The sequence below is a fragment of the Salarias fasciatus genome, chromosome 8, assembly GCF_902148845.1.
Source record: "Salarias fasciatus chromosome 8, fSalaFa1.1, whole genome shotgun sequence".
In the NCBI taxonomy this organism is placed as follows: Eukaryota; Metazoa; Chordata; class Actinopteri; order Blenniiformes; family Blenniidae; genus Salarias; species Salarias fasciatus.
Genome location: NC_043752.1, coordinates 4805534 through 4830918, shown reverse-complemented (window position 1 = coordinate 4830918; position 25385 = coordinate 4805534). Strand labels below are relative to the sequence as shown.

Genomic DNA, 25385 nt, shown 5'->3' with positions numbered 1-25385 from the left:
TTGGCAGCCTCCATTAGTGTGTGAATGTGGCAAACACTGGAAAATGCTATGGAGGCTGGTTAAGGAGTGGAAAAGTGCGATCTCAGTGAAATCTAATCTCCATTTACCAGTAAGGTTCAGGGGGGTGTCAAGGTCACTGATTCAGACATAACTGTACTTCTTGCAGTCTGTTTCCAGCTCAGACATGAGGAAACAGTCATTTTACCATCAAGGTTAGAGTCCAGGTGAGTTGTGAAATATCTGCTGTGTGAAGGGAGGAGTCAGCTGAAGAGAGGATGTGACCATAAGTAAAGAGCGCACAGCTCACACTGTCACTCTGACTGCTGCAGCTTAACGTCCACAGGACTGAGGACTCAGACTCCAGACTCAGGTTCACTGAAACCCCTCATCAGGTGAGAACTAACCCTCACTAAGCTCTGCTCTGTGTCGAACTGTCTCTGTGTGGACGGTTCCTGGACTCCAGTTCTTGGTGTTCAATCGATTGTTGTTTGTCCGCAGGTTGCAGACATGTCCTCAGATATCCTGCAGGTTGCTGCTCTGGGTCAATCCTTCACTCTGGGGATGCTCTACGATGCTCGCAAGGACAATTTGGTTTCAGGTACGAACTCAAGAGTCTAGTTCTTTTAGCAGAATTACTTAGTAACTGTGGCTGTTTCCTTCAAAAATGCTAATTGTGATGTACTAATTTAGGTTATTTATTCTGTATATATTAAATAATCTCATGTTGCCATTATGTGTATTTCTTTCATACGTGTTCTTGAATTAATTACGTCTGTCTCATTGCTCAGTGGCTCAAAGAAGGTGCCTGTGCTCTCTTTTGCATGAGTCAATATTTAAAAAAAGGTTAATTTCCATGTCTCCGGCGGGCTCACCACCCACCGAACGACCCGTAGGGGCCGGGTGCAATGTGGATTGGGTGGCAGCTGACAGTAGGGTGCCTGGTGACCCAATCCCTGGACCCAGAGACTAGCTCTAGGGACATGGAATGTTACCTCGTCATGGAAGGAGCCTGAGCTTAAGAGGGAAGTTGAGAGGTACAGGCTAGATATAGTCGGGCTCATCTCCACACATAACCTGGGCTCTGGAACCCAACCTCTCGAGAAGGCACTGCCCACGGTGAGAGGCGGTGGACTGGCGTGGGTTTTCTTACAGCCCCACAGCTCAGCCGCCATGTGTTGGAGTTCACCCCAATGAACAAGAGGGTCACGTCCCTGCACCTTTATGTCGGGGACAGGTGCCCTATTGTTGTTTTGGCTTAGGGGCCGAACAGAGGCCGACAGGCACCGCCCCCCCATCCCCCCATCCACCGGACACCCAGGGCAGGCAGAGCCGAGAGCCCAGGGCCCAAGACCCCAAGAGTCAACCCCACCAACTCAGGCAGAGGGTCATGACCATACTCAGTGGAACCAGCCCACACGGGCAGCCACCCACCCCAGGCCAGCACCACTCCAGCCATGTACCCCGAGATCCAGGGTATTACAACCCCCCAAACCTCAGGTTGGTGTTTCTGGTCTTACAGTCGTCTGTCAACCAGTAACTGGTGCTTGGCTTTCCATCCTTCCATTCTATATGTATATATATGTATATATATATGTATGTGTGTATATATATATATATATATATATATATATATGTATATATATATATACATATTAGGGATGGTTCGATCCGATCCGCTGGATCGATATTGACTTCGATCCAGGCCAAAATGACTGGATCGAGCATCGGAGTTTTTTGTTAGAACTTGTTCGACCCGCCCCCCACACGCCGAGCCGCGTGCAGCAGTTTTTGGACTGTCGGGAGGGCACCAGCGGCTAGCGCGACACTTCTTTGGACCGTCCGAAGGAGAGAGAGCGGACTGCTGGGTTTTTTTTTTTTTTTTTTTTTTTTTTTCCTCTCCGTTGTCCGGGCGCTGCAGAATTTAGCGCGGGCAGGGCACCCAGACTGAAAAGGTCTGGGGGAAACCCTGAGCTGCATGTTCCTCCAATGGAACTCTTTTTTTTTTTTAAGTCCAAAATCATATTTATTATATTGTTGGGGTTTACGATTGGTGATTGGAAATAAATTACTCAAGTATTGATTACTGGAAGCAATTGATTAAGTAATTTCGTTACTTATTAATTTCAGTACATATTTTAATTCACCAATTAATAATTGCAGGTCATTTACAGTGGATCACCAATAACAATCAATTACTGCGTAATAAACTGTTTAAAGTGAAGCACCAAGTAATTTAACCCAACATAAATTATTATTAATCAGAATAAACTGTCATTTATTCATTAATAATGTCAAATAATCAGCTATTTGGGTATGGAGTAGACCACAGAGTGATTTAACCATTGATTATAAAGGTGTTATTAATTAAAAGTATCCCACTGAGCAAAAAGACGTTGAATCAACATCTATTTTTTTTTCTTTTTTGCAAACATGAACAAACAATACAGATAGACAGAGACATGCAACACGACAAGCCACAACAGAAAACAGAGAGGAATCAAAACAAAACAACAACAACAACAACAACAACAACAACAACAACAAAACAAAAAAAAAACCAAACAAAACAAAAACAAAACAACAACAACAACAACAAAAAGAAACTAAACAACTAATGAGTAAGCTATTTGGTGTGTATGATGTGTGTGTGTGTGTGTGTGTGTGTGTGTGCATAACAGAAAAACATATACGGTCCACCCCTTTTTTCCACATATAGATACACATACATATTCATACCCGCATACATACATACATTCACACATGTGCACAATACATACATATACAAACAATTGTAAAGAAAACAACACCCAAATAATCAAAACCTCAATAATAACAGCAACAGAGCTCTGCCACCAAGAACAACCACAATATAACAACAACAATCACAACAACAACAATGATAACAACAATAGGAACAACAATAGGAACAACAATAACAATAATAAGAACAACAATAAGAACAACAATAACAATAACAATAACAATAACAAAAACAACAATAAGTATGTTATGTGAGAGTGGTTTGCTGTGGGTCATGATTGCAGAAAGTTAATGAATGTTTGCCAGATGGGGTTGTGGGGGGTATCAGAGGAGTTTGTATTTTCTAGAGAGATGTAGTCGATGAGGAGGTTTTTCCAGTGTGTAATATGTATGGAGTTCCGTGATTTCCAGTTCACGAGGATAGTTTTCTTGGCAACAGCTAGCGCCACGAGAAGTAAACGGTTTTGTGTATAATCAAGTTTTAATGTAGATAGGTCTCCTAATAAACAGAGGGTGGGGGAAAGTGGGATGTGGCAGCCCATGATTTGTGACAGGATGTCTGTAATGTTTTTCCAGAAGTGGTGGACAGGTGTGCAGTGCCAGGTTGCATGAATGTAGGTATCTGTGCAGTTTTCTGTGCAGTGTGAACAGTTATCGGATGATGAGAAGCCCATTTTTTGCATTTTTTGTCCAGTCAGATGTGTTCTATGAATGATTTTGTATTGGATGAGTTGTAGGTTGGCGTTTTTTGTCATGAGGAAAATGTTCTTGCAGATTTGGGGCCAGAAGTCGGCATCAGGAGCAATTGTGAGATCTGTTTGCCATTTTTCTGAAGGTATAGATGATATTGTATCGGTCTGTGAAATTAACTTGGATATTTTAGATAAGAGTTTTTTTGAAGAGGAGATATCAATGAGGGTAGAAGCTGAAGGGGGGAGGTCGAGGTTTATGTTTCTGTTTATCATTGCTGATTGGATGGATGATGAAACCTGTAGGTATTGTAAAAACTGTTGGCTCCTGATGCCGAACTTCTGGACCAGAAGCGGGAATGGGACCAGGGTGTTATTGTTGAAGATGTGTTTGAGGTGAGTGATCCCTTTATCTGCCCAGGAGCTTAAGTGTAACGGTTGTTTATTGCTGGTGAAGTCCGGGTTGTGCCAGATGGGGGTGAAGAGTGAGGGTGCCAGAGTGGAGTCAGTGATACTGTGAAATTTCCACCAGGCTGTCAGAGCCGATGATATTGTGGGGTTTTTGAAACAGGGGTGTTTTTTGATAGACTGAGTGAGAAATGGTAAATCTGCTAAATGTATTTCATTACTAACTGTCTGTTCTATGTCTAACCAAGTGTTGTCTGACTGAGTGGGGTGGGTCCATTTGTAGATATACTGAAGTTGATTTGCTAGTGAATAGTGGTGAAAATTTGGTGCATTGAGTCCGCCTAATGTTTTTGTTTTCTGAAGTGTGGTCAGTTTTATTCTTGGGGGTTTATTTTTCCAATAGAATTTATTGATGGATGAATCAACAGAGTTAAACCAGATGAGAGGTGGGTGAGTGGGGATCATTGAAAGGAGATAGTTAATTTTGGGGAGGATTGTCATCTTTATTGTTGCTATTCTGCCTAATAGTGATAGTGGTATGTTCATCCATTGTTGGAGATCATCGTTTATTGTTTTAAGTAATGGAGTGAAATTTAAAGTAATCAACTCTGACAGTCTGGGAGAAATATGGATTCCTAAGTAAGTGATGTGACTTGTGCAGAAGGGGATGGGTGTGGTGAGGGCTGCCACATCCAGACTGCTGGTGTTTAATGGTAATATGGATGATTTGTTCCAATTTATGGAGTAGTCAGAGAGAGAGGAAAAAGAGTTGATAACTTTTATTACTTCTGATAGTGATGATTGTGGGTTCTGAATGAAGAGTAAAATGTCGTCTGCATAGAGGCTGATTTTATGGTGCATGTTGGGAGTTTGGATTCCAGTAATGAGGGGGTTCTGACGGATGGCTGCTGCTAGGGGTTCAATGAAAATGGTAAACAGAGAGGGGGAGAGTGGACATCCTTGCCTGGTCCCCCTGTGAAGAGTGAATTTTTGTGAAGTTTGTCCGTTAGTAATAACTGTGGCTGTAGGTGAAGTGTAGAGTGTTCTGACCCAGTTAATAAATGATTCCCCAAAGCCAAATCTGTTGAGGGTATGGATGAGGAATGACCAGTTTACTCTATCGAAGGCTTTTTCTGCATCTAAAGTGGTGATGATGATTGGATGATTATGTGTGGCCGAATGGTGCATGATATTGAACAGTCTGCGTGTGTTATTGGCTGAATGTCTTCCTTTAATGAATCCTGTTTGGTCTGGATGAATTATGGATGGGATTATTTTTTCTAATCTGTGGGAGAGTGCTTTAGTGATGATCTTTATGTCAACATTGAGGAGTGAAATAGGACGGTAACTTGAAGGCAGGGTGGGATCCTTATTTGGTTTGAGGAGGAGTGAGATGGAGGCTGTGTTCATGTTTGAAGGAAATCTAGAGTTCTGTTGTATTTCAGATAACATGTTCTGGAATAGTGGGGCCAAGATGGACCAGAAGTGTTTGTAGAACTCAGCAGGGAAGCCATCAGGTCCAGGAGCTTTATTGTTGGGCATTTTATTGAGAGCAGAGTGTATTTCTTCATTCGTTAGGGGGGAGTCTAGTGTATTTTTTGTTCAGGGGAAAGGTGGGGTAAGTTAACGCTGGTGAGAAATGATGTTATGTCCTCATCCTTTGAGTTATTGTCTGAGGAGTAAAGGTTTGCATAAAATTCTTTGAATACTTGATTGATTTCATCTGGTGAGTTAGTTGGCTTCCCTGCTGAGTTCTTGATGGTAGGGATAGTGGATTTTTCCTTATTTCTTTTAATTTGATTTGCAAGGTATTTTCCTGATTTGTTACTGTAGTGGAAGTTTTCTTGCCGGAGTCTGTTAATTAAAAAGCTGATTTTCTTATTCAATATTTGGTTAATTTGTAATTTATACTGTCTTAATTTCTTCTCATTTTCTTCCGTTGGGTTAGTTGCATTGGTGATTTCAAGTTGTTTGATTTTTTTCTTCTAACTCAGATTCTTGTTGTCTTTCTTTCTTTTTTTTAAAGGCAGAGTATGATATGATGATTCCTCGTAGGACAGCTTTACCTGTTTCCCATAAAAGTGTGGGTGATGGCTTTGAGGAATCATTTATTTCCAGGAAGGATGCCCACTCTTTTTTGATGAGGTTGTTAAATTCATCGTCTTTCAGGAGTGATGTGTTGAAGCGCCATCTGGGGGTTGGTTTGTGTGGTCTTGGGTGATTCCATTTGAATGATACTGGGGCATGGTCACTGATGATAATGGAGTGGATACAGTGTTCAGAAATGTTTGGAATCATTGAATTACTGGTGAGAAAGAAGTCAATACGTGAGTATGAATGATGTACTGGTGAGAAAAATGAGAATTCTTTTGCTGTTGGATGTCACCAAGTGTCGCCAGCTGTCACCAAGACCAAAATCTCTCATGAACTGGATTATTGTTTCTGTAGATTGCCAGGTGCGTTTATTTCCGGATGTGTTGAATCTGTCTATTGATGGGTCTAAAACTGTGTTGAAGTCGCCACCGATTATTATTTGAGAGTCAGAAAAGCTGCACAAGGATGAAAAGAAATTATTGAAAAAAGATGGGTCGTCAGTGTTTGGGCCGTATAGATTACCTATTGTGAGGGAGCTATTGTTGATTGATGTGTTAATGATTACGAATCTTCCTTCTGGGTCAGTGATGGTGGAGTTATGGATGAATGATATTGATTTACTAATTAAAATACAAACTCCTCTTTGTTTTTTATTGTAGTGAGATGAAAATGAATGGGTGAATTGGGATGATAGTAGTTTAGTGTTGTCTAGTTCTGAGAGGTGTGTTTCTTGTAACAAACAGATATCTGCCTGGAGTGAGGTGAGGTGATTGAATATTTTATTTATCTTTAACCGTGTGCCCATACCACGCACATTCCAGGTTACAAATTTTACAGTTGACATGTAGGTGGGTTGATTTCAAAGAGAAAAGGGGACATTATGTTGAGTGGGTGTTCGTGTGAGTGTGATTGTGGAGATATGTGGGTGTGTGTGTGTGAGTGCGTGTGTGTGAGAGTCTCTGTTCTAACAAAACAAAACAGGAAAAGAACAAACACAGAAATTACAAGCAAGACAAAAACATTGAACAACTAATAACGGTGGCAGCGCTGCTTATCAAAGCACGTGGTGTGCGGAGCGAGACGTAGGTGCATACAGTAAATGTTTCTGAGAGTCCATGTGTGGAAACAGTGACGGAGAGAGAGAAAGAGGGGCGGAGAGGAGGTCCATGTAGAGGGGAGAGAAAGTGTGGGGGGAGGGGGGCTGGGCTGTTATTTACATGAGAGAAGGGGGGCTAATATAACCAGGGGGCGATGTCCTTGCTGCGGTATAACTGTCCGTTGATGTAAAGTTTGTCCACAGAGATGATTGCCTTTTTTCCTTCAGATATCATTTGTTTACGGATGGGGAAGAGTTTTTTGCGTCTGTCCATGATTTCTTTCGGGTATTGATCGTTGAGTCCAAAGTCCGTTCCTTTTAGCTGTTTTCCTTGTTGTTTAACCAGTTCTTTCTGTTTCAAATGTTCAAATTTGGCGACAATTGGGCGGGGTCGGATGTTGTTGGGGTTTTTCTGTCCTAAACGGTGAACGCGGTGGAAGGTTATGTTTTTGACTGTGTCCGGGGGGAGTTTGAGCTGGTGTTTAACTAAAATAAATAAATATTATAAATATAAATTAAGTTGACCAAAATCTAATCCCTGGGTTTGCAGTCCAAGCTTCCAGTTTATTCACTCTGTCATTTCAGCATTTCATTGCAGATGGGTGACATCAGGAGATTCGAACTCACGACTTACTGTTCCACAATCCTCAGCCTTACCTGTTGAGCTATTATTTTATTGAGCAAACAATCTGTAAACAGGAGGGTGACCACTAGTTTCCAGAAAATGATTTATCCTGAAATACAGTGCAATACACATGAAACAAAGTGGGGGTTTAATAAATGTTTTTGTGTTTCTCCAGAGTTCACAATTTGATGAAATTACATAATAAATTTAACGGCTTGGGCGGCTCTTTTATTAGACATAATTCTATCTTTACAAGACAATGAAAACAAACAGACTCAAAGAAAAAGAAATACAAGCCGGGGTTAACATTCACATAAACACTTTTCCAATGGTAAATTATTATTATTTATACTGCTTACTATGCATAAAGTCCCATTGTAGAAGGTGACATGCTTTCCAAGGTTATTTTCCTTCATTTCCTTATTTTACTTCATTTGAATCAATCACCAGCAGATGCTAACTCGAAATGCATAAAGACGGCATCCAACCAGCTGACCAGCCAAAATTCACAGGTACAGGAAACTACGATCACAATCCAATTCTTTTTAAACAGATTGTATTGCAAAAACTTGACAGTGCTCAAAATACCGGACCAGTGACGAATCTGCAGCTAAATCTTCCTCCCTGATTGCCCTCAAAAGGCCAGTCCAAGGTGGCTCCAGACTACCGTCAGTCCACAAATCAGGAATCAGGGTTCCTCGACAACCGCTGGACTAGCGATTAAGGGAAAAACACTTAATAAAAGCCGCAAGCGGCATTGGTTGGGACCGAGTCTCCTTGCCGGCCCACGACTGAGACGTCCACCCACTAACATGGAGTTGTTAGCATGTCCCATCCACTAACATGGAAATGTTAGCATGTCCCATCCACTAACATGGAGATGTTAGCATGCCCCATCCACTATCATGTAGCTGTTAGCATATCCCATTCACTAACATGGAGTTGTTAGCATGTCCCATCCACTGACATGGGCTGTGTTCGAAACCGCATACTGCCTACTACATCCTTCCATACTCATACTACCCATACTGCATCCTGCATACTCAGTCCATCAGACCGTATGCAAAGCGCTTACACTACAGCATACTACATAATAACCCACGATGCATTGCACTCCTCCCTGAGCCGAAATCGACCTGCTAAAGCTGATTTCACTTTAGCTCTAAACTCTTCAAATGTATAATTTTATCGAGATTTTTTTTTAAATTAGGCAACAAAGTGGTGGTTTAGAGCCCAAATGTGTCGTTTATTTGTCTGGATACCAACAGTTTATGATTTTGTTCGGATGAATTTGGCGAAATGTAAGCCAGCCGCAGTGAGCGGCTCCAGCACGGAGGTGTCAGAGAAGCAGAGAAGCAGGAGAGAAGCATTTAATCACAGCTTTTTATTGTGCTGGATTAAACTAATGTCAGTTTACTGTGTTCTCAGGTGGTGCAAACATTATTATTATTTTATTTCTCATTATATGGGGTCAATTTTCTTGAAATGTTATTACATTTATCAAGATTAGGGTCCAAAACATATCTATGTATCCTAACTTTCACAGCAACAGACGTGCAAATCCGACAGAACTCTGCTGGTAATGTAAATTAGGGTGACCATACGTCCTTTTTTAAACAGACATGTCCTCTTTTTACGTCCTGTCCGGGGCGTCCGGGGTGGGTTTTTTAAATTCAAGGGAATGTCCGGGGTTTAATGTTTCTCAAAGCACGTGAATGTAAATTGACCAACGCTTTGCACACAATACTATGATACTTTGTTGCGCGACATAATTACCGAGAGGCTGTTGAGCCGATCTGCGCCGCGGGCTCACACGCAGACGGAGCGGTGCAGACAGGGCTTCAGACAGCGGAGCGCTTCTTCTTCTTCTTCTTCTTCTGTGTTGTTTAACAGCGGATGGCACCATTTCAACTGACTGCGGTCAAGTGAGCCTACACTTCTTAGCCCGCAGTCAAATGAGCCGCACGTTCACTAGCTGTGCGCAAATACACCGAGCATTACGGTAACACCGTTCCAAAACCCATTTAAAAAAAAGTGGAGCAGTACGGAACACAGCTCACTGCATGTAATACATTATATATTGATGATTATTATATATTACTGCACTTCATAAATTATATATTACTTTCATAAACACTATGAAGTATGAGTACTGTGTACTTTTACTCTCATTTGTTGCCAAAGTTCATTAGACATAGTAACACAAGCCATTGTTATCTGACTTTGAAGTGCATTAAAATCCTGTTTTTCAATAAGTAGTCCACGACATCAGTAGTGCTGGACTTAATACATTACAAAGTACTTGCACAAGTACTATGAAGTACTATTACTGTGTACTTTTCCTGTAATTTGTCGCCAAAGTTCCCTGTTGTTGTAAATAAAAGCCAATTTCGCCCAACTTTGAAGTGCAATAAAATCCTTTTTTTTAATAAGTAGTCAAAGAAATCAGTACTGCTGGACTTAGTACATTACATATTACTTGTGCAATGACTATGAAGCACTATTACTGTGAAGTTTTCCTGGAATTCATTGCCAAAGTTCCCTGTTGTTGTAAATAAAAGCCAATTTCGCCTGACTTTGAAGTGCATTAAAATCCTTTTTTTCAATAAGTAGTCCACGACATCAGTACTGCTGGACTTAATACATTACAAATTACTTGCACAAGTACTATGAAGTACTATTACTGTGTAATTTGTCGCCAAAGTTCCCTGTTGTTGTAAATGAAAGCCATTGTCGCCTGACTTTGAAGTGCAATAAAATCCTTTTTTTCGATAAGTAGTCCACAAAATCAGTACTGCTGGACTTAGTACATTACATATTACTTGTGCAATGACTATGAAGTACTTTTACTGTGTACTTTTCCTGTAATTCATTGCCAAAGTTCCCTGTTGATGTGAATAAAAGCCATTTTCGCCTAACTTTGAAGTGCAATAAAATCCTTCTTTTCAATAAGTAGTCCACAAAATCAGTACTGCTGGACTGAGTACATTACAAATTACTTGTGCAATGACTATGAAGTACTATTACTGTGTACTTTTCCTGTAATTTGTCGCCAACGTTCCGTTGTTGTAAATAAAAGCCAATTTCGCCCGACTTTGAAGTGCAATAAAATCCTTTTTTTTAATAAGTAGTCCACAAAATCAGTACTGCTGGACTGAGTACATTACATATTACTTGTGCAATGACTATGAAGTACTATTACTGTGTAGTTTTCCTGGAATTCATTGCCAAAATTCCCTGTTGTTGTAAATAAAAGCCAATTTCGCCCGACTTTGAAGTGCCTTAAAATCCTTTTTTTTAATAAGTAGTCCACGAAATCAGTACTGCTGGACTTAATACATTACAAATTACTTGCACAAGTACTATGAAGTACTATTACTGTGTACTTCTCCTGTAATTTGTCGCCAAAGTTCCCTGTTGTTGTAAATGAAAGCCATTGTCGCCTGACTTTGAAGTGCAATAAAATCCTTTTTTTCGATAAGTAGTCCACAAAATCAGTACTGCTGGACTTAGTACATTACATATTACTTGTGCAATGACTATGAAGTACTTTTACAGTGTACTTTTCCTGGAATTCATTGCCAAAGTCCCCTGTTGTTGTAAATAAAAGCCAATTTCGCCTGACTTTGAAGTGCATTAAAATCCTTTTTTTCAATCAGTAGTCCACAAAATCAGTACTGCTGGACTTAATACATTACAAATTACTTGCACAAGTACTATGAAGTACTATTACTGTGTACCTTTCCTGTAATTTGTCGCCAAAGTTCCCTGTTGTTGTAAATGAAAGCCATTGTCGCCTGACTTTGAAGTGCAATAAAATCCTTTTTTTCGATAAGTAGTCCACAAAATCAGTACTGCTGGACTTAGTACATTACATATTACTTGTGCAATGACTATGAAGTACTTTTACTGTGTACTTTTCCTGTAATTCATTGCCAAAGTTCCCTGTTGATGTGAATAAAAGCCATTTTCACCTAACTTTGAAGTGCAATAAAATCCTTCTTTTCAATAAGTAGTCCATGAAATCAGTACTGATGGACTTAGTACATTATATATTACTTGTACAATGACTATGAAGTACTATGACTGTGTAGTTTTCCTGGAATTCAATGCCAAAGTTCCCCGTTTTTGTAAATAAAAGCCAATTTCGCCCGACTTTGAAGTACATTAAAATCCTTTTTTCAATAAGTAGTACACGAAATCAGTACTGCTGGACTTAGTGCATTACACATTACTTGTGCAATGACTATGAAGTACTATTACTGTGTACTTTTCCTGTAATTTGTCGCCAAAGTTCCCTTTTGTTGTAAATAAAAGCCAATTTCGCCCGACTTTGAAGTGCAATAAAATCCTTTTTTTCAATAAGTAGTTCACAAAATCAGTACTGCTGGACTTAACACATTACATATTACTTGTACAAGGACTTTGAAGTATTTTTACTGTGTACTTTTCCTGTAATGTGTCACCAAAGCTCCCTGTAGGTGTGAATAAAAGCTAATTTTGGCCCAAATTTGTAGTGCATTAAAATCCTTTTTTTCAATAAGTAGTCCATGACATCAGTACTGCTGGACTTAACACATTACAAATTACTTGCACAAGTACTATGAAGTACTATTACTGTGTATTTTTCCTGGAATTCATTGCCAAAGTTCCCTGTTGTAAATAAAAGCCAATTTTGCCTGACTTTGGTGACAAATGACAGGAAAAGTCCACAGTAAAAGTACTTCACAGTACTTGTACAAGTAATATGTAATGTACTAAGTCCAGCAGTACTGATTTTGTGGACTACTTATTAAAAAAAAGGATTTTATTGCACTTCAAAGTCGGGCGAAATTGGCTTTTATTTATAACAACGGGGAACTTTGGTGACACATTACAGGAAAAGTACACAGTAAAAATACTTCAAAGTCCTTGTACAAGTAATATGTAATGTGTTAAGTCCAGCAGTACTGATTTTGTGAACTACTTATTGAAAAAAAGGATTTTATTGCACTTCAAAGTCGGGCGAAATTGGCTTTTATTTACAACAGCGGGGAACTTTGGCGACAAATTACAGGAAAAGTACACAGTAATAGTACTTCATAGTCATTGCACAAGTAATGTGTAATGCACTAAGTCTAGCAGTACTGATTTTGTGCACTACTTATTGAAAAAAGGATTTTAATGTACTTCAAAGTCGGGCGAAATTGGCTTTTATTTACAACAACGGGGAACTTTGGCAATGAATTCCAGGAAAACTACACAGTAATAGTACTTCATAGTCATTGCACAAGTAATATATAATGTACTAAGTCCAGCAGTACTGATTTCATGGACTACTTATTGAAAAGAAGGATTTTATTGCACTTCAAAGTTAGGTGAAAATGGCTTTTATTCACATCAACAGGGAACTTTGGCGACAAATTACAGGAAAAGTACACAGTAATAGTACTTCATAGTACTTGTGCAAGTAATTTGTAATGCATTAAGTCCAGCAGTACTGATGTCGTGGACTACTTATTGAAAAAAAGGATTTTAATGCACTTCAAAGTCAGGCGAAATTGGCTTTTATTTACAACAACAGGGGACTTTGGCAATGAATTCCAGGAAAAGTACACTGTAAAAGTACTTCATAGTCATTGCACAAGTAATATGTAATGTACTAAGTCCAGCAGTACTGATTTTGTGGACTACTTATCGAAAAAAAGGATTTTATTGCACTTCAAAGTCAGGCGACAATGGCTTTCATTTACAACAACAGGGAACTTTGGCGACAAATTACAGGAAAAGTACACAGTAATAGTACTTCATAGTACTTGTGCAAGTAATTTGTAATGTATTAAGTCCAGCAGTACTGATGTCGTGGACTACTTATTGAAAAAAAGGATTTTAATGCACTTCAAAGTCAGGCGAAATTGGCTTTTATTTACAACAACAGGGAACTTTGGTAATCAATTCCAGGAAAACTACACAGTAATAGTACTTCATAGTCATTGCACAAGTAATATGTAATGTACTAAGTCCAGCAGTACCGATTTCTTTGGCTACTTATTAAAAAAAAGGATTTTATTGCACTTCAAAGTCGGGCGAAATTGGCTTTTATTTACAACAACAGGGAACTTTGGCGACAAATTACAGGAAAAGTACACAGTAATAGTACTTCATAGTACTTGTGCAAGTAATTTGTAATGCATTAAGTCCAGCAGTACTGATTTCGTGGACTACTTATTGAAAAAAAGGATTTTATTGCACTTCAAAGTTAGGTGAAAATGGCTTTTATTCACATCAACAGGGAACTTTGGCAATGAATTACAGGAAAAGTACACAGTAAAAGTACTTCATAGTCATTGCACAAGTAATATGTAATGTACTAAGTCCAGCAGTACTGATTTTGTGGACTACTTATCGAAAAAAAGGATTTTATTGCACTTCAAAGTCAGGCGACAATGGCTTTCATTTACAACAACAGGGAACTTTGGCGACAAATTACAGGAACAGTACAGTAGTACAGTAATAGTACAGTAATAGTACTTCATAGTACTTGTGCAAGTACTTTGTAATGTATTAAGTCCAGCACTACTGATGTCGTGGACTACTTATTGAAAAACAGGATTTTAATGCACTTCAAAGTCAGATAACAATGGCTTGTGTTACTATGTCTAATGAACTTTGGCAACAAATGAGAGTAAAAGTACACAGTACTCATACTTCATAGTGTTTATGAAAGTAATATATAATTTATGAAGTGCAGTAATATATAATAATCATCAATATATAATGTATTACATGCAGTGAGCTGTGTTCCGTACTGCTCCACTTTTTTTTAAATGGGTTTTGGAACGGTGTTACCGTAATGCTCGGTGTATTTGCGCACAGCTAGTGAACGTGCGGCTCATTTGACTGCGGGCTAAGAAGTGTAGGCTCACTTGACCGCAGTTTTCAACTGGTGCATTACCACCTCCTATCGCTATAGAGTGGGATCAGAGAACAATCTGAATTCTATTTATTAACCCCGTTAATACAAGGTATGAGATCAATGCATTCCGACTGTTTACAACACTATTTATGGAGAACTGATGAATTCCTTCTCTACTTAATTCGACAGCTTAAGAGCACCTTCTTAGATGAACTGCAAAAAAAAATTTCCAACACACCGAGATGAAAAATAGAATGTAGAAGAGAAGCAGGAAGAAGAAATCAATTTAAGATTAAAAGTCTATATCTTTTTTGTTTGTTAAGTTAGGATTTTGGTGAGACTGTTATATTCTTCTATCTTATTACAGTTATTGAGAAATATATTGTTGAAGCTGGATTTTTGTGACAGAAGAGTTCATATTTAGAACATGATTTAATATTTGGAAAGAGTCTAAGAGAGCTACTATTTTGTTACAAGTTTTTACATTTCATTTTATTTTTTTAAAGAAGTTAGTATCGCGTCATTGAAGCATAATAAAGCATGTTCATCAACCTCTGAGAAGCCTATCTGAATTTGTGTCTCGAGCACCTTCCCCCCCCCGTCCTCTTTTTTGAAATTCAAAATATGGTCACCCTATGTAAATGTCTTCTCTGTGGGCTTTAGGGAAAATCCGATGACTTGAAGACCATGGGAAATTATTAATGTTACGTAGTTCCAGATGTTTCCAGTGTGATGTGGTGTTATGAGCAGCTGAGAATGGAACACAACTTGATGTCTACCTGTCCCTGAATTACAAATGAGGCCAACTTGTTTGTTTACAATCTCCTTCTCAGTTTCCTGTCCACACAGGATAGCTTCAGGAAATATTTACATCCACGCAACATAACAAGGACTCAAAACGATGTAGTTCACCTGCCAGGCCTTCAGATGGCGCTGTCACTCTGACACAGAAACTCCAAAATGGAGAAGAAGACACGGAGCACGGACTCGGAGCTGTACATGCAGTGTGATGTAAACAAACACAACACCAGAAGATATGACCTTTTCAATAAAAGAGCACGAGGAGCTTCTGCAGGAAAAATCAGCCAATCAAGCTGATTAGAAGTTTTACTGTCCGGGACGGTCGACCAGCCTTAATCTGCAGCCGGTAGCAGCTAAACTAGCATGTCGCCATGTTAGGTGTCCAGAGATCATGTCTGCTGGTTCGGATGTTCAGAGGGTCGAATGGCGTCTGTCTGCTATGCTGACAGCTTCTTTGAGAGCAGATTGTCTTGGGCTTCTTCTGCTGGTTACTGTGATTTTAAACAGCAGTTGGTGGAGTCGCGTAGTGCAGCGTCTTAAAGGGACATGAACACAGCCCACTTACACAGCCAAAGTGGACTTTTTTTTTCAAACACCGAATTTACCGGTAACAAGTTGCCATGGCCCCAATTCAAGTCGTCACTGAACTTCGCCGGACCCAAACCAAGTCGGCCCCTGATCACCTCGGCCCCGACGGCCCCAAGGGGCCGTGGCAACTATACACCGGCTGACGGAATGCACGGGGGCGTGCGAGCGTGTTGGTGCGTGCGCGCCTGACACTCAGTGTGAGAGACAGACCGCGCGTTTTTTTTCTTTTTCTTTTTTTAAATTCATCTTCTTGGGCAGGTGGCAATCTACGAGGGGGTACCCAAAAATTCCCGGAATTAGGTCATAAAATACTAATAATAATGAGTTTCGACTTCTGGCCGTCAGATGTGCTACAGGTAAGCCTCGTGCGTATCTGTGAAAAAGCTGAGCTCCCAGAGTGACACTGACGCCTGTCAGGCGCTATTTATAGTAACAGAGTGCAGCAGCGGTCTGCGCTTTTTCCAAAATGGCGACATTAACTGGAAAGCCAGAGCAACTCGCAAACATTAAATTCTGGTTTTTGCTGGGAAGAAACAGCAGCAGAAACACTCACCTTGTTGCAGCAAGCCTACAAGCAGGGGCGGACTTACCATTAGGCGAAACTAGGCAGTTGCCTAGGGCCCCAAGTTCCTGGGGGCCCCATAAAACTCCTCATACACTTATGGTTAATACAGTTATTGCTTATTTGTACACATTAATTATGTTTTGATTGAAATCCTGTCGCTAAAATGCCAGCAGAATGCTTATTGTATTATGTGTGTCTCGGGGCCCCCCCTTCAGTCTCCACATTGAATCAGTCCATCTTACTGCGCATGTGCAGAGAGGATCCAGGAAGACAGCAGCAAAACATACGAAAACAAACAGCGCGAAGACAAGAGAAGAACAGAGAAGAGAAAAGAACAGAAAATAAAAAGATGATGAAAAGAAGCTACCCCAGCGGTGCTGAAAAAAGGAGGAAAAAGGAGGAAAGCAGAAAGCTGCTCTCAAAATGTCCCAAAGTGACCACATACTTCACCGCGGCAGCGGCTCCAGCAGCAACCCACCACGGCCCCAAGCCAAGTTGTCCCCGACCAACTCAACCCCAGACACCTGACCAACTCGGTCCCAAGTAACTGTTCCAATGGAACAGAGCACATTTAGAGCAGCCGCACGTTGTTTTTATTTTTTTAATTCTCGTGAAGTCTGTGTGTGTCTCTGCAATCAGCGGATGGTGCGTTCAGGAGCGTCGGAATGTTAATTACTACTGAAAATAACGGGGTTACAATGGCTACATGTGAAGGATTTGTGTGAGTCCCCCCCCCCCCGTCCCCCCCTAAACTGACCCCTATGTGCAGATGGTTTTAATGAGACAGATGTTGCAACTGAGGCTTTACTGTTCATTGTATTTATCATGTTCAAACTTAGTATGAATCAAAAAAAAATACAATATTCACAACAACCAGCAAGTGTAACGGCGACGTCAACACCTGTTTGGGAGGGTCAGTTGTCGACGTGTGGAGATGAGCAGCAAGTGAGTATCAAAATGGCGTGTGTGTTGCCTTCTCATTTGAGAGGACCCCATTCCTGCCTTTGCCTTGGGCCCCAAATTTGTTAAATACGCCATTGCCTACAAGGATGATGCTCTGGGGAAGACTCAGGTCCATGAGTGGTTCGGGCGGTTTAAAAAGGGCCAGATGTCCGCGTGTCAGGTCCGCTCACCCATGAAAACAATGCTGAGCTGCTTTTTCGCTGTCCAGGGTATCGTCCACAGCGAGTTTGTCCCTCCAGGTCAAACTGTAAATCAGGACTACTACATCGAAGTCCTCAGATGGTTCTGTGAGGATGTGAGGAGGAAGCGGCCCGCGTAGTGGTGGAGTGGAGCCCAGCGGATCCACCACGACGGTGCGCCAGCGGACACGGCGCTGCGCGTCACGCAGTTTCTGGCATAGAATGAGATGAATCTCCTCTCCCATCCGCCTTATTGAACAGATGTAGCCTCGAGTGACTTTTTCTTGTTCCCCAGGTTGAAGAAGGAGCTGAAGGGACAGCGGTTTGCAGATGTGGAGGAGGTGCAAGAAAAAACCCAGCCGGCCCAGAATGACACAATTACGCACGGGTGTCACGACACATTCGTGAAGTGGGAGACATGGCTGGAGCGCTGCATTAATGCGGATGGAGATTATTTTGAAGGCGACGGTGGTGTTTTATTTTGAAATGTCAGAAATAAAAAGTTACAATCAAATTCCGGGAATTTTTGGTACCCCCTTGTACTTGGGCGGGCCGCCCAAGTAAAGTTTATGTGGGTAAACTCTGTATAAATAAATATATATATATATATATATATATATATATATATATATATATATATATATATATATATATATATATATATATATATATTAGGGATGGGACGAGATCTCGCGAGATCGAAATGCCGCGAGATCTTGTGAGATTGAATGCGGCGAGATAGAGTACGTTTATATGCAGGCAATAACTCTTTATTAACTGGAATATTGACGGAATAATACATTACATGGTGCACAGCCATATAAACACGTGCAAAACCCTGAATATGCTCACATTCATATTTAAAAACCAGGTCGAAAGGGACATGAAATACTGTTCTGCGAATGTTCTATCCGCAAGGAATCTTGGTCTTTTGAGTACACAAACTACTTGTCATACAGTTTAATTGCTACGACGTAAAGAAAATGTGTGGAAACGATCGTTCAGTTCTTCTCTTTTATTGAAAAAATGGTGCATCGCATCAACGAACATTTTACCATGGCTCGCACTCTTTTTCTAACAACATGCAGAGAGAGCCTGCAGCGGCTGCGGCGCCCTTCTTCCTCTGTGGTGTCTGTGTAAAATAAGGTTGAACATGCAAACAGGACACCCAGTGGCATGAAGTGCAAATGTAGTCATGGCGTCCTCTGTGCGTCGCGGTTTGAACGTGAATAGGCGAACTAGGCAGCCGCCAAGGGCGCAGTGTACAGGGGGTGCCGCCGTGGCCGTACAAGGGGCGCCCCGATGCTCCGTCTGAGCACTGCTCTGCGCCGTTCCAACGCTGCATGTGAGTACCGCACCGCTCCCCACAGCTCAGCACCACCCCCATATCTGGCCCATACCTGACATGTTCATATGGCCCACATACCGCGTGGAATGATGGCACTTGGGAGGTCCGCTCCTGTTTGCCAAAAGTGGGCCACAACCAAGCCTTCACAATGCCAGATGTCAACCATAAACAGGCCAAATCTACCACAACTCAACCGAATGTGGGCCACTAGCAAAACATTTTGTGCACAGTGGTCCAAATTTGGGTGAGTGCTGATTTATTTGGTCTCCTCTTGGCTGACATTTGGCACTGTGCTGGTTTGGTTGTGGCCCACTTTTGGCAAACAACTGTGGACCACCTTTGTGCCATCATTCCATATTGTATATGGGCCAGAATAAAAGCATACAGTGGCCCACATTCAGTTGAGTGCAAGTTTATTTGGCCTGTTTTTGGTTGACATCTGGCATTGTGAAGGCTTGGTTGTGGCCCACTTTTGGCAAACAGGAGCGGACCTCCCAAGTGCCATCATTCCATGTGGTACGTGGGCCGTATGAACATGTCAGGTATGGGCCAGATATGGGCCGCAAGAATTTTGCTAGTGGCCCAAATTTGGGTGAGTGCTGGTTTATTTGGCCTGTTTTTGGTTGACATCTGGCATTGTAAAGGCTTGGTTGTGGCCCACTTTTGGCAAACAGGAGCGGACCTCCCAAGTGCCATCATTCCATGTGGTACGTGGGCCGTGTGAACATGTCAGGTATGGGCCAGATATGGGCCACAAGAATTTTGCTAGTGGCCCACATTTGGTTGAGTGCTGGTTTATTTGGCCAGTTTATGGTTGACATCTGGCAGTGTGAAGGCTTGATTGTGGCCCACTTTTGGCAAACAGGAGCGGACCTCCCAAGTGCCATCATTCCATGCGGTACGTGGGCCGTGTGAACATGTCAGGTATGGGCCAGATATAGGCTGAAAAATTTTTGCCATCTGGGCAGATCTTGTCAAGCCTACACCATGACAAAGTTCTAGGTCAAACATGAACACATCATATAAATGAAGCAGAACTGGTGTCGTGTGAATTTGTGGCAACATATTATTTCGGTACCTCCAGATATTGTGTTAAATGGTGGCATGCAGTGGTCCAGTCTTGGGACTCATCAGGGTCAAAGATGAAGATACCTTCTGAAAAAATGAAGAAATAACCAGACACGAGAAACAACTTGTGAAAAGTAGAGAACTAATGATCCTTTATTTTTTTAACCTGTACCCCAAAATAGGCAAAACAAAATAAAAAAATAACAAAATTCTGACTCAGTGGAACACTTGTTGACCTCCAATGCTCACTGCAAAACAATCATGGCCCCAGCATCGTCTCATCTTCATCTGGCCCTTTAAGAAATGCACAAAAGAACATATTTTGTTGACTCAGTAAAGCAGCTCTGTGGTTACTGGACATGGTTGCAGTGAAGTGCTAACTACAAAAACCTTATCATGAAACCAAACAAAAAAAAGTTTTTTAAATAAAATTAATCTGAAGGTATCTGATCACTGACCCAATATCTGCTTGCTCAGACAACAATGAAAGATGGCACTGATACATGCCAAGTGAACTTGAGTAAAGCAGTTTGATCAAACACTCTGACAAACTTCACATTTAACCTGAAGTTACAGTAATAAAACATAGAGTTCAATTCATTTAGAATTGGGGAGATTTGTTCTGTACTTCACCCTCTTTTTCTTTTTTTTACATATGTTGACAGCTTCATCTTGATTTCTGCTGTAGAACAGCATCACACGTATACTGCAAAATAGGTATTGTAGCTGACTTACATGTGAGCTGTGTGGCACGCCTTTTCAGCACTGGTCACTTTATCCTTACATAAAAGTGAATGTTAACTACCTAACATTTTTGCAGCACTGGCAACCTGACAAAACAATGTAAAGTTCCAACAATAAGAGCTAAATGTTTCCAACAGACAGATTAATTCATTCTTTTATTTTTTGTTCAGGGACTTACCTCACCATGACTTGTCTTCTGTTCTGGATAGAATTCACAGCTGCAGGTTTGCAGCAATTGCTTCCTTGCGCCCATTCGTCAATTCAAATATGATGCATTTAAAGGACTCGGTAATTTGGAAAACTCCGACTTGAAGCAGGAAAAACCATAACGGAAAGTAGAGTTTGAATAAAGATATGATCCTTCACGGCATACAGACTTAGTAGTTGACTTCATTAACAAAAAAAAAAACCAAACAAACAAACAAAACAAAACAAAAAAAAAACCTGTCACTGTAGGTGATATGTTCAGGTACATCATGGAACATTCTACTGAAAAAGGAATATAAAGTCATCTTATCTTATCTTATCTTATCTTATCTTATCTTATCTTATCTTATCTTATCTTATCTTATCTTATCTTATCTTTATGTTTATGGTTTAGTTAATAACAGATGATCTGGACAAAAGAAAAGCAGTAGCAGTTTGCATAGCTATGCATGGTGGCGTAGTAGTTAATGCTCTTGTCTCACAGTAAGAGGGTCCTAGGTTCAAGTACTGGCCAGGGCTTGGGGCTTTTCTGTGTGGAGTTTGCATGGGTCCCCTATTCTGGCTTCCTCCCACAGTCCAAAAACATGTATGTCAGTTTAATTGGTCACCCTAAATTGTCCCTAGTTTTAAATGTGAGTGTAATGGTTGTATGTTATATCTGTTGTACGTTGCTTTGGACAAAAGTGTCTGCTAATTGAAATTGTAGATACAACTAGGAGCAAGTAATAGTGGACAGCTGTTCAATGAGAGAAGCAAACTAACATAGCTTTTCTTGTCTTTTCTACAATTCTACAATTCTACAATTTCATTTAGCTTTTGTCCAAAGCGACGTACAACACAAGCAAGAATATAGACATAAGAAAGAAAGAAACCATTAGTAAATGCTTCAATTGCTTCAAGTGCGATTGGTCAAGGGAGTTGCCATCAAGTTGCAGAAGAGGAGCCACTACCCCCCCCTTTTTTTTTGTGTGTGTGTGTGTCAACTTAGTCAGTGGTACATAAGTGCTGGGTTTTAGAACACCTGATCTATTCTTCCCCGAACATGGGGTCGGATTAAGACCCTAGGTGTTCTCTGAACAATTGAGTCTTCAATTGTCTCTTGAAAGTAGAAATAGACTCGGCGGAACGCACCGAGTTAGGTAGTTCGTTCCACCATTTGGGAACAACAGAGGAGAAGAGTCTGGCAAGAGATTTAGAGCTGTGCTGGGCTGGAAGCACCAGACATCTCTCACATGCAGAGCGAAGAGGGCGTGAAGGAGAGTAGACCTGGATCAGGGAATCCAGGTAGGCCGGAGCCGTTCTTGTAAGCGTTTTGTAAGCCAGGAGGAGAGATTTGAATTTGATCCTGGCTGCAACTGGAAGCCAATGAAGGGAGATGAACAGAGGAGTGACATGAGCTCTTTTGGGCTGGTTGAAGACCAGACGTTTCTTGATCATCTGTAGAGGTTTGACTGTACATGCAGGGAGACCCGCCAGAAGAGAGTTGCAGTAGTCAATGCGTGATATCACTAGAGCCTGAACCAGAAGCTGTGTGGCCTGTTGGGTCAGGAAGGGTCTGATCTTCCTGATGTTGTAGAGGGCATAACGACAAGACCGAGAAACTGAGGCCACGTGAACCTTAAAGGTCAGCTGGTCATCAATCATGACACCCAGGTTTCTGGCTGAGTTTGTGGGCACAAGTAGGCTCGAGTGAAGTTGGACACTGATCTGAGGCTGGACAGATGGACAAGCTGGAAAGACCATGAGTTCAGTCTTAGACAGATTTAGCTGAAGGTGGCGTTCCTTCATCCAGGTGGAGATATCAGCCAGACATGCTGATATTCGAGCTGAGACTGTGGTGTCGTCAGGTGGAAAAGAGAGGAAGAGCTGAGTGTCATCGGCATAACAGTGGTAGGAGAAGCCATGGGAGCGAATCACTGCACCAAGTGAAGTGGTGTACAGAGAGAAGAGTAAGGGGCCAAGCACCGACCCCTGAGGGACCCCTGTTGATAGGCCATGTGACCTTGATACCTCCCCTTTTCTTGCCCTGCAACATTTGTACTTCACAAAGTATGGACTCCACCATGTTACATGTGGGCCACTTTAGGCTCACATCCAGATTAGTAGATGTTGATTGCCGTCTTTCGGCCAAAATTGGCCCAAATGTGTTTCAGCAAAGGTGGGCCATGTGCGTTTTCTCGTATGTGGCCCACTGTAGGCTCACATCCAGATTAGTTGATGCTGACTGCCGTCTTTCGGCCAAAACTGGCCCAAATGTGTTTCAGCAAAGGTGGGCCATGTGCGTTTTCTCATATGTGGGCCACTTTAGGCTCACATCCAGATTAGTCGATGCGGACTGCCATCTTTCGGCCAAAACTGGCCCAAATGTGTTTCAGCAAAGGTGGGCCATGTGCATTTTCTCATATGTGGGCCACTTTAGGCTCACATCCAGATTAGTCGATGCTGATTGCCGTCTTTCGGCCAAAACTGGCCCAAATGTGTTTCAGCAAAGGTGGGCCATGTGCATTTTCTCGTATGTGGCCCACTGTAGGCTCACATCCAGATTAGTCGATGCTGACTGCCGTCTTTCGGCCAAAACTGGCCCAAATGTGTTTCAGCAAAGGTGGGCCATGCGCGTTTTCTCATATGTGGGCCACTTTAGGCTCACATCCAGATTAGTCGATGCTGATTTGTCGTCTTTCGGCCAAAAGTGGCCCAAATGAGTTTCAGCAAAGGTGGGCCACGTGTGCTGAACCATATGTGGCCCAGCCTTGGTTCACCTACAGAATAACTATTCCCTACTCTGCCACGTATTTGCCAAACATGGGCCATATTTGTTTTATGAGGTATGGGCCAAATGTAGTATTTATCACATGGGCCAGTTTAGGCTTACATCTGTTTTTTGCGGCCCAGAGGAATGCCTACAGTGCCAGATTGTTGTCTGAAGTGGCCCACATCCGTGTGCTATCTGGGAATATATCTATCTATATATATATATATATAGAGGTCCATACTTGTCTTTTTGTTCCAGTTGTTCTGTGTTGTCTTATTTGTTTATTTATGTATTTATTTATTTTGTGTTCATTTCTTGCCTCTGGCCTTCGATGGAAAAGAAGGCAACACGAAAGAAGTTTGCCTCCGGACAGAACTGAACAGAGGTGTTAAGCTTAAGATGGTACTGGTTGGGTTTTGACAGTCTGGAAGGACAGTATGTGGGAGTGTGCTCATGATGGGGTTGCAGAGACTGCCAGGGCACTGGTTCGGCAAAGCTCGATGGCTCCCCGACCTGAGTCAGCCAGTGGGGGTATATGGTGGTGGGGTATGGTTAAGCTCAGCTGCAGAACAGAGGTCATGAAGCAGACCTCAGGGAAGCTTCTGGAGAGAGGGGAACACCTGTGTCCAAGAATCATGTCTCTCTCTCTCTCAGCAGCAGGCTGGGTTTAAAAGTGTGTGGCTCCAGGAGGAGTGAGAAGCGACAGAGACTGCAGCAGTTGTCAGGCTGATATGCTGCCAGACGGACGGGAGAATTGTTTGCAGGCTGAAAAAAGACTTGGAAAGGCTCTTCTGCATTTGTGTATGTCTGGTTTGTGGAAGACGACAATAAAAGGTTAAAGTTTGCAGTGGACTGCATTGATTCTGTGTTCGAGGACTCACATGGAGAAATGGAGTCGTTCTACTGATATTGCTTGAAAACTTGATTGATGCTCCACTGTTGAAATTTGCATTAAGACTCCTAACTAACTTCTGATTTAACAGGTTTCTCATTGTGGGACCATCAAACTGTACAGGAGAACACAGTGGAGAGCCTTCAGAGCAGCAGTGCCTTCGAGATCTCTGCGTCCGACTCCACTGGGTCCAAATCGTCCCTCCTGGATGTTGAAGCTTCAGTGAAAGCCAGTTTCCTCGGAGGTCTGATTGAAGTCGGGGGATCTGCCAAATACCTGACAGACCAGAAGAAGTTCATGAATCAGAGCAGAGTGACCTTTCAGTACAAAGCCACCACCCACTTCAAACAGCTGACACTGACTCATCTCAGTGCTGACCAAAGTTTGATTGAGAGAAGTTCTGCTACTCATGTGGTCACCGGCATCCTTTATGGGGCAAACGCTTTCTTTGTGTTTGACAGCCAGAAGGTAGATTCCAGCCATGTCCAAGAACTCAGTGGCAGCATGCAAGCTGTGATCAAGAAGATTCCTACCTTCAATGTGGAAGGACAAGCTCAGATCCAGCTGACCGACGAAGAAAAAGCCCTAGTTCAGAAGTTCTCTTGTAAGTTTTATGGTGATCTCAATCTTCCAAGTAACCCGACAACATTTGAAGAAGCCGTGAAGACCTACGTAGAGCTGCCGAAGCTGCTGGGAGAAAATGGAGAGAAA

General features: G+C 41.7%; 1 protein-coding gene across 1 annotated transcript in view; it reads left to right on the top strand.

Annotated features, from left to right (window-relative positions):
* The first annotated feature begins 368 nt into the window (after positions 1 to 368).
* LOC115393725 (stonustoxin subunit alpha-like) overlaps positions 369 to 25385 on the top strand; it is a 28702-nt gene continuing 3685 nt past the window's right edge. The window contains exons 1-3 of the mRNA XM_030098835.1: positions 369 to 392; positions 499 to 598; positions 24766 to 25385. The exon at positions 24766 to 25385 is cut by the window's right edge and continues 841 nt beyond it. Coding sequence (XP_029954695.1) covers positions 508 to 598; positions 24766 to 25385 — 711 coding nt within the window. The 5' untranslated portion in view covers positions 369 to 392; positions 499 to 507. The remainder of the gene's footprint in view (positions 393 to 498; positions 599 to 24765) is intronic.